The 9,480-nt window shown below is 41.3% G+C and overlaps 1 protein-coding gene across 3 annotated transcripts in view; it reads left to right on the top strand.

The window, feature by feature from the left end:
* Nucleotides 1-9,480, top strand: part of pdlim5b (PDZ and LIM domain 5b) — a 38,740-nt gene that overhangs the window by 19,026 nt on the left and 10,234 nt on the right. For 2 of the 3 annotated variants that reach the window (XM_025062326.1, XM_008325876.3), the window contains exons 4-5: nt 6,678-6,711; nt 7,078-7,592. In XM_025062326.1, coding sequence (XP_024918094.1) covers nt 6,678-6,711; nt 7,078-7,592 — 549 coding nt within the window. The remainder of the gene's footprint in view (nt 1-6,677; nt 6,712-7,077; nt 7,593-9,480) is intronic. The other variant, XM_017039077.2, reaches the window with a different exon arrangement.

The following is a 9,480-nucleotide window of genomic DNA, read 5'->3' as shown; positions in this document are numbered from 1 at the left end:
TGTGAAAGTCATCAGAAGAGGCTTGAGCCTTGGTGTTTACCTGATCATGTTGACTCCATCAGCTCTCCTGTCCCTCAGTCAAAATGAAATATTTAGTGCTATGGTTTGGTTGTTATCAAACAGGATCTATTAAATCCACCTTTATGTCCATTTAATGCAGCGGTAGAAGCTGCTGTGACAGAATGTTTAGTTCTTAATATTTTCTTTATTCCTCCCATATGTTTAAAACTGGAACACTTTATCAAAAATAGAAATCTATAGTTTGAACCTTCACGTTTTAAAGAATATATACAATATTGTTCTAGTTAGTTCAATAATAAAACTTTGTTTTATTAGATGTCAAGTGGGTCGGATCAGTACAATCAAAACATAATTACTTATGAATAACTAGTCCATGTGTTTTACCCATTTGTTCTCATGCAAATACAAATACAAATATATTAGAAAATATTCAAATTTAATGAGGTATTTGACAAAACATCACTAACATGAAGTGTTGGTGCGTTCTTTTTTCACTTTCAACATTCACCAAGTGGGCCCTATTTGAACCCCGTAGCGGGCCGTTTTTGGCCCACGGGCCGTATGTTTGACAGCCCTATTATTATTTTTAGCCCAAAGAAGAGAAACATTTTGCAAATGTATCTCTTTTTTTTTGTTTTTAATTTGAAACCGAGTTAAAAGTGTAGTAGCGTTGTGGAGTAGCCGTGGTGTGGTCCACAAACAAGTCAAAACACACACATACACACACACACTCTTTCCAGGCTGTAAAGCATGTCGACAGCACTCAAGGTCTGGCTTACGTGTCCTGTCATTCCATCACCGCATCAAAGACCGAGAGAACGTCTGCGCTTTAATCGTGAGAAATATCGCTTCAAAATAGCCTGGTAACCACAGCTGCATGTCATCCACTGTGGCTAATGGCTGCACAATAAACAGCAGACGTTCATGGTCTCACAGTGCATGTAAACTCAACAACAGTCACCTGCTGGACACCAGGTCCACTCTGTTAGAACGATAAATCATTCTCGTTAGCCTCTGCTCCAGTCCAGGCCCACCAAATGTGAACGATATATTGTGTTTATATTTGGGGATATTGTAACAAATTCAAACGCAGCTGAACATAAAGTAAAACAAAAGACGACATCTGCAACTCAGCTGTGAAAGAAGTTGATGACACGCATATTCGTACGTGTCCAGACTAAACAGTCGTTCATATTGACAGTGAATGTCTTCAGGTGGTGGTGCTGGTGGTTGTTGCTGAAGAGGATTCGTGCTCCTTTTTTCATTCTGTTTCACTAATCACGACATGTGTTTCAAAGAGCAGAGCTGTTTTATGGACAGGGGGAAAATTTGTCTGTTTTTTTTTTTTTTTTTGTTTTTTTTGCGGTTGTGGTCTCAGGCAGAGATGTCAAAACAGTGTCAGTTTGCTGGTTGTGGAGGGTCAGAGCCACAGCAGAAGAATTCAGGCCGTACAGAAAGAAGGGTTGTTTATGCTTTAGATCCAGTTCATAACGCTAAGGGTTCCCAATCACAGGGGCGGGGACCAGTAACAGGCCGTGGATCATTTGGTGGTGAGCAACTGAAAATTATTTTGTTTTTCAAATTCACGTGCTAGTTCACGTACGCATAGTATGTATGTATATATAAACATGCGTCGTATTACTTTACGTATAACTTTACGTATAACTTTTTTTTTTGTTTTCTAATGTCTTCTATCGGAAGTTTGGTCTCGGAGCAGCCAGTGTTCAACCAGGCAGCCTTTGAATGCGGCCCTAGGAAACTATGATAATTGATGTTTATTTATTTTGATCCACATATGCAGCACAGTACAATGAAATACCACTCTGCAGAGGTCGTGGCTGGTTTGCATTTGGTTTCCAAAACCTCAAAAATAATACAAATAAACAAAACATACTTCAATCACAGCCCAGAGATTTTTTTTTTTTCCCCAAAAGAATTTTGTTTGCAGCTTCTGCTGCAGATGAATGTCTCACATTCACAATGTTTTTCCACATATGGATGTGGCGCTGCTACATTTATATGGTTCATACTTTATGTTGACTTTTTTTTAACGTAAGATTTCTGTTGCACAAAAAGACAAATCAGCTGTGGATCAGTGCACTATTGTACAGGTTTTGAAGCACATGCCTCATGTACACCCAACAAGTCATATGCTGTGGCTATGACAGGGTGAAAGAGAGGACAATCGAATGCAGCGTGGGGCCCCCGCTGACTCCTGGCTGCCTCCGACAGATGTGGCGTGGTGGTCGGAAGAAAACTGGGAGAGGATGGGGGTTTCTTAAATTGGCCAGAGCTACGTTTTGGGAAAAGAAAAAAAAAAGAGAGATGTTCTGTCCAGAAATCTGGGAACAGCTTCTTATTTGCGTGTTCAAAACGATCAATCTTAAGTAAAGTAAATTGTCTTTCATTTTAAATTCAGATATTTTTTTGTCTGGTTTATATTTTGCAATGCTTCAATTTGCTCCCGGGAGAGGCACAGTTGAGTCAGGGAGAGGTATCGTTCACGCCATGACAAACAATGTGCTGGGATGAAATAAATGACACCGTCGTGACAAAGTGATGTGGGAAAGTGCCGAGGATTCTCACATGACGCTGGAATATCCAGGCCGTTGTTACAGTTACATAAGCTGGAACGCCACTCGGCTTTAAATAGCAGACCCATTTCTCCTGCTCTTTGAAAACTTTGAAAAGTTTCCCTTCCTCCAGGTCTCTCATTCTCCGCCAGAATGAGGGAGGGGCAGATGGGTGAGGCCATTTGCCAGACGCAAGCTGTGAGTTTTGCCACCGAGCGGATAGACCCGGCTGGGCAGGAAAACAAAAACACGGGAAAGAAAAAGAGAAGTCTTTTTTTTTTCACGCCCTTACATTTCAGCCCGCTCAGTTGGAGATTCTGTTTTGGTTTCCTATGTTTTTTGGGGTTTTTTAAATTCCTTTTTCTCTTTTACCTCTGACACATGCTCTTTCTCACATTTTCATCCATGTGGTAAAATCTGAGTAAAAGTAAGAAAAAAAAACCTGTGAAAGTGAACACACTACTGCAATGAAATGTGACCTCTGTATTTTACCCATCACCAAAGTGAGTGGAGGGGGGGCAGCTTAAGCACCTGGACAGCAGTGTGTGGGCACAGTGCCATGCTCAGAGCACCTTGGGGATTCGAACCTAAAACCTTCTAACATCAGATCTGCTACAACATTGTTGATGGTCACGACCCAAAGACTGGGTTGCAAGAGATGTTTTTTGGGGTCGTCTCGTATCACGTTTCCCAGGAGTTTTACAAACAACGTCTATTGACTTGGGTCGCAAAGGTTTACGACTTTTAAAATATGGGTCCCCAGAAAAAAAAGTTTGGGAAACACTGTGCTACAATATGCTGTCAGGCATCAAGTATGTGGTTCGTACCACTGGGAATCGTACCCAGGACTACCTGCTCTCTGCGTCCGAGACAAGCATGCCAAACGCTACGATATGGAACCACCGTAGGGCTGCGCACAGACATACATCTCACCGGTCACATGTCAGTGGGCAGATGTGGTTTTGGAGAAAGGTCACCTGTTACTTGACATCAGTAGAATTTTAGAATTTTATTCTAAAACATTTTTTCCTGGTTCCTGTCTTGGATCAAAGCTTTTTTAGAAAGTGAAGCTCGTGGACAGCTGTCTGGACTCAGACTCTTAACAGCTCATTTTTAATCTGCTGAAAATGAAATACAAAAACTGTGAAGGGAGAATAAACGCTACACTTTCAGCATCCTGACACAAACACGCTTGTGTATGTGTGTGTGTGTGTGCGATGAGAAAGCCGTCTATTAGCTCCTCCATCACTCAGATGCCATGAGCCAGATTGTTTCTCTTGGCCCTGACAGACATGCAGGCAGAGTGGAAACATGTTTGTCTGCTCTGACCTCAGGCATATTTCTCTGGTTAGCCGCCGCGTTCGCCTCTGTGGAATTCTGGGAGTGCGTTGTTGTGACATTCAGATTTCATAGTTGTTCGGAGATGACATTCATTCGTAATGACCCCACTGCTTCTGACTACGGCTTCAGGACTTATTAAGGTATTAATAAACTTTAATGCTGATTGATTGAGTTAGCGTCGTAGATCCATCCACAGCGGTAATCCAATAGAAGAAGGCATCCTGATTAGATTAGGAACCAGCTGAAGCCTGTTGGAGGCTGGATGTGGAGCAGGAGCAACATTTCTCACACAAACAGCCCGCACTGTGGGCATCCTGATGAAAATCAGATTTAAATATGGAAATTGTAGGAAAATATTTTTTTTCCCTAATAGATAAAGAGCTGCCGTACAATAATCTTCATTATAAAATCCAGCACCCCCCCGTCCCCCCACCCGTAACTGAAATTGAAATTCATTGGCCTTAGTTTTACTTAGAAAACATCCCTGCTGCAATGAAACGCAATGAAAGGAAAAAGAGAAAATACCATCGGGGGGCAGTGTTTCTGCAGATTCATCACTGAGGATGTTTTGTGATTCCTGTTTGACATTTGGAGAACTTCTTAGAGAATATACTTTAAAGATTTGACATGATTTATTATAGAATTAAACTGTGTAGAATTTTAAAGTATTGTTTTATCATTCATATATTATTATGAGTCAAAAGAAACATAAGTCACTATTAAATACCTTAATCTCAGCCAACGTGAATGTGGTTTCCACTCTGCATCTGTAGTTACTAGTTGCCCTTTGACCTGCCGACAAACTTCACAGATATCTGTATTTTTTTTTGCCCATATGATTTTTTATGACAGTTTGAAAGCTGGAGAATTGTCTCAGCCAATTGACAATTGACAGCCACAGCTGCAGGGAGAGGGTGTGTGTGTGGGGGGTCCGGGTAGGGGGGTGGGGGTGAAGGGGTTGTGAGGTTGATGGTAAAGATTTCAAACGGACTGACATTTATTGCACTGACATTGACACACATTCAAAATGACATTTTTATTATTATTTTTTTGTACTTGACGTGACATCACATCTTCTAGTCACTTCAGCTCCATGGACTGTTCACAGTCTGACGGTGGTCTTGGTTTAAAACTGGAATGTAGCTGAATTTACACTTTAATAACTCCACAAAAAAATAGGATCTCAGAGAGAAAAAAAAATCAAAATTGAAGGTACCCATGTGTCGAACAAAGAAATGCTGGTTGGAAGTGGTTTGAGCTGCAGAGGTCGGTTGGGTAATTTAGACCCATCCATGCAGGACCAAGATATGAAAACTCTGATCCTGCACCGGGGCGTTAGACCACACAGTCTTTACGTAGTAGCAGGACTACAGTGACGGGCCAAAGACCCCAAACATTTTTAGGACCACCTCAGCTGTTGTTTTTTAATATTCTCTCAAAAAAAAAAACATATATAGGCAACTCGCACACACTGATCCATTTAAGGCAAATCCACACCGCTGCGGGTTCCACGCCGGTGGAACTTGGAACCGTTTGTGCTGAAATGTGCTGTTTGATCTTTAGACCTTTTCACTGTTTTCCTTGGTGTCGGCCGGTGTTTTTTCACCAGTTAATCAAATAATACACGTTCACAGGAAAATAAGCGCACTCTAAATTAACTGCTAAGTGGAAACTGTTAACACATGCGCCCACGGATCACAACAACATCTGGTGGCAGGGTGGGGCGTGTGTTTTAATAGCCCCGGACCATCAGGCTCTGTTGTTGCTGCTCGGCTCAGTCACAGGGGAAATGCGTGAGAGTTTGTTGACTGTTTTCCTAATATGGTAGAGAAAGGAAGGATGCCAGCAGACATACCGTAGACCAGGGTCCAGACCGCAGCCTTGCTGACTCACCGTCTTTTTCCTTTCTTTTATTTATTTAATTAAAATAAATTATTATTCGACAAATTTTCTGCATGTCCAGACCAAATATGGGCCAACAATTTTACAACAAATGTTTAAACATGATGGTGTCATGGTGAATTTATTTATGAAAAACGCTGCTGCCTGTTAAAGCCATTCTAAGAGGAGGCTGTCCTCACCTCTGCCATAAATGTTCATTAGGTAAACATCACACATCAACAGCTGTCTCTTTGGAGACGGTCCCTGAAATGCACATGGTGAAACAGACTTGTGGTTTTCTATGTTATATTAACTTTACATTAAAAGAAAACAAACTTTTTTCTTCTTCTTCTTTTTCCTACAGTTCTGAGGGGTTTACAGGATGGAATTTCTTTCAGCCTTGATTCAATTTCTACTTAAAACTCTTGATTTTTTTTTTTCTGCAAATGAAATGTCAGTTTTTAAGATAAATATGATGCAGTAAAATATCTTTTTTAAGTTTAAATAATTAATAAGTTAAAAATGTTCATTTAAATTTAATGCAGTATTTCCTAAACCTTTTCTACCATGGACACCCTTTATGGATAGGACTAGTTTCAAGCCCCCCTCCAAAAGAAACTAACAAATGAACTGTATCTGATGTTGACGTTCAGTCTGACGCCTCTTACATCAATATATTTAACTATATCATTCAGACTATCGTACAACATTATTACAGCTTAATGTGATTGTAATTGTTGTAATTGTCACAAATTATCGACCAATGCGACTAATACTCCAGTGTGACATTTAGTTCTGGTAATACTGCTGAGTCTTCAACAGGAGTAAAGAGTAAATCTGTGTATTTTTGTGTCTTCACAGACCTTCTGCTGTCCCTAAAGATGGAGCACCAAAGGTAAGAAAAAAAAAACACACCTGGTGTAAAACTGTATAGAATGAAATACCTAAAGTTCTTGTTGATTGGACTCCATCTATGTTGGAACTCATGCTTCGTTGGCCCTTCTGAGATGATGTCATGACACAGAGTGGATTGGCATGTGGACCTGACCTCAGAGGCCGAGTTTATGGCACCACTTAAACTTTTATGGCTCCAGCATGACTTTGATCCGACCATTTTTTTTGTCCATTTTGACGTGTCTGTGGTGCGGACCGCTCTGTTGGCTTGCAGTTGCTGTGTTTTGTTGTTGTGTTTTTGTTTCATGCATGGGTTTGTTGTGAATTTGCCCGTTTGTGCACATTGTTTGTATTCACCTCCATCCAGGATGAACCTCAGGAAATCATTAAGCCTGTGCCAATCACTCACCCTGCTCCCAGTTCCACGTATACCAAACCATCCACTCAGCCCAGCTCCGCATACAACAAGGTAGCCCGTCCATTCGGAGCGACGGCGGCGGGTTCACTCACTCGCGAAGCTTCCCCCAAAGTGGCCTCCATCCCCTCTGAATCCTCCGCTTTCACACCAGCTGCTCCTTCTCAGCCTCCGCAGCCCCCCTTCCCACTAAAGTCCAGCTTCCCCTCATCATCAAACTCCTCTCCAGCAGCCACGGTGGTCAGGTCCAGTCCTGCTCGCACCGCCTTCACATCCTCGTCAGCCTCACCCTCCTCTTCTAACTCCTCATCGCCGGCCAGAGCGACATCCTCACAACCCGCCGCCCCACCGTCCTCCGTCTATAACACACCCATCAACCTCTACTCTAATGTCAACGCCTGCGAGGTGGCTATGGGACAGAGGAGGGGTCTTCTGGAGAGCCAGGGTCTGTCAGAGCACTTTAATGGGTAAGTACCACAAACTGACCCCTAAACACTGGAGACTCATAGTGCAAAAAAAAAAACAGGCATTTGTTGGGTTAGTTGATAATGCGGTCTGAACTAGGATCTCATAAATGCATATGAAATATTCTCAGCTGAATTCAGTGCTCGTTAAAGCCAAGAGTTTGGAAGTCTGTCAATATTTCTGGAAAATCCTCTCAAGCTTCTGGATTCTGGATTTCTGTGAGCGTCTTTAGACTTTTTAATCCTGTCAGAAACTCTTCCTGATGCAACTCCAACATAGCTGGATAGTTGAATGAAGTTTTAATGATCGGGTCAGTTGGGGGGTTATGGAGCAGGGTTCCCAACCACTGGCCTGGGGACCGGTACTGGGCCATGGATCATTTAATACACAGCAACACAGAGTTAATATAAACTTTTATTTAGAAGTTTGCGTGTTAGTTTTATTTTGAAAAAATCAAATTTTTCATAGACGTTTAAGTCGTAAAACTGACTTTAGCAAAAAAGATTGAAACACAAACGTTTTAATTGATGAGACCAGAAAGAGAGATGCATCTAAAGTAAAAAAAGAATTCCAAGAGTCTTAGTATGAAAGTGCGTAATATGTAAAAATCAAATCATAAATGATGCATCTTATTGTGTTTTGTTACACCTCTGGCCACACATCCTCCTCCTGCAGCTGAGAAATGGTCTTGCCAGAAGACGATCTCACATACAGATCTTTATTTAGTGAGTACACTCTGACAGAAGCTACTTTAAAAAAAAACAAAAACAAAACACTTTTTCACACAGCTGCTGGGGAGGACGGTCCAACCCACGTTGCACATGTTGTTCAAATCTTCCACAGGGAAACTGGAGCAGGAACGGCGTCTAGACAACGCTCTGACTGATGCTACTGTGTGTCTGTGGTTAACTGACAGTCCGGTCTGCAGCTGTGCCTAACGGCACTGTCTGCCCGACCAACAGACAGACAGACGAACAGACAGACAGACGGGTCTGTTTCAGCACTTGTTTCTAATTAGTTCACTTTTGGCAGTTCTAAGGACAGAGCAGAGTTTGTCTGGTCTGAATTCATGGCTGTGGTTCACACATGTTGACAGTTGTCCAGTTAGGACTGAAATACAGTCACGCTTTTATAACTTTTTTTTGTCACCTGAAAAAAACAACAAAAAAACAAGGCACTGAGTTCATTTTTTTCCCCCTGCACCGCACATGTGCAGGAAAATGAGTTTCTTACAGTATCCCTGAATCTGTGAACCTTTTTTCTGCTGATTATAATCATTATCTTTGTTTCACCAGAGTCTTGTTATTATTATTTTATTTTATTGGGGTTTTAGCTTCGACACCACCTTCAGATGTCTACTGTAAACTTTAGTATTATTTATTTAATTTTTTTAGACAAAAGCAAACTTTCTGGATTGATCCTCTATGATCTACGTCCTACATCTGTAGAAGCTGCCTCTAGAGGGCAGCGCAACAGGAAATACTTCTTTAATCTGATGTGGAGAACATTTTAGAAGAGTAAACAGAATTCACCAAAAATGTTCATGAAACTGACACAAAAATGTGCATCTAGGATGAATTAAAAAACGAATTTTTTTTTTACGTCAGAGTCTCATTAAAATAATACCTAAATGTAATGTATTACACTAACAATAATATGTTTTTTTCCATTATTATAAAGTTTAGTCTCGGAGCCACAGTCGGACACTTTATATCTGTATCTCCTTTTATTTCTCTGGCATATGAAACCCCCTGGACAGTGAAGTTTTATATCAGCTGGTGTGTGTGTTCGTCCGTGCCTGTGTGTGTGTGTGTGTTACCCTGACCTGCATGCTGTTTTTTGACTTTTTCTACCCACACATTCTCTCAGAAGGGCCTGCTATCTCCATCT

The sequence above is a fragment of the Cynoglossus semilaevis genome, chromosome 14, assembly GCF_000523025.1.
Source record: "Cynoglossus semilaevis isolate Cse_v1.0 chromosome 14, Cse_v1.0, whole genome shotgun sequence".
Taxonomy (NCBI): domain Eukaryota; kingdom Metazoa; phylum Chordata; class Actinopteri; order Pleuronectiformes; family Cynoglossidae; genus Cynoglossus; species Cynoglossus semilaevis.
The sequence above is the reverse complement of the archived record's forward strand: the minus strand, read 5'-3'. Positions and strand labels throughout refer to the sequence as shown.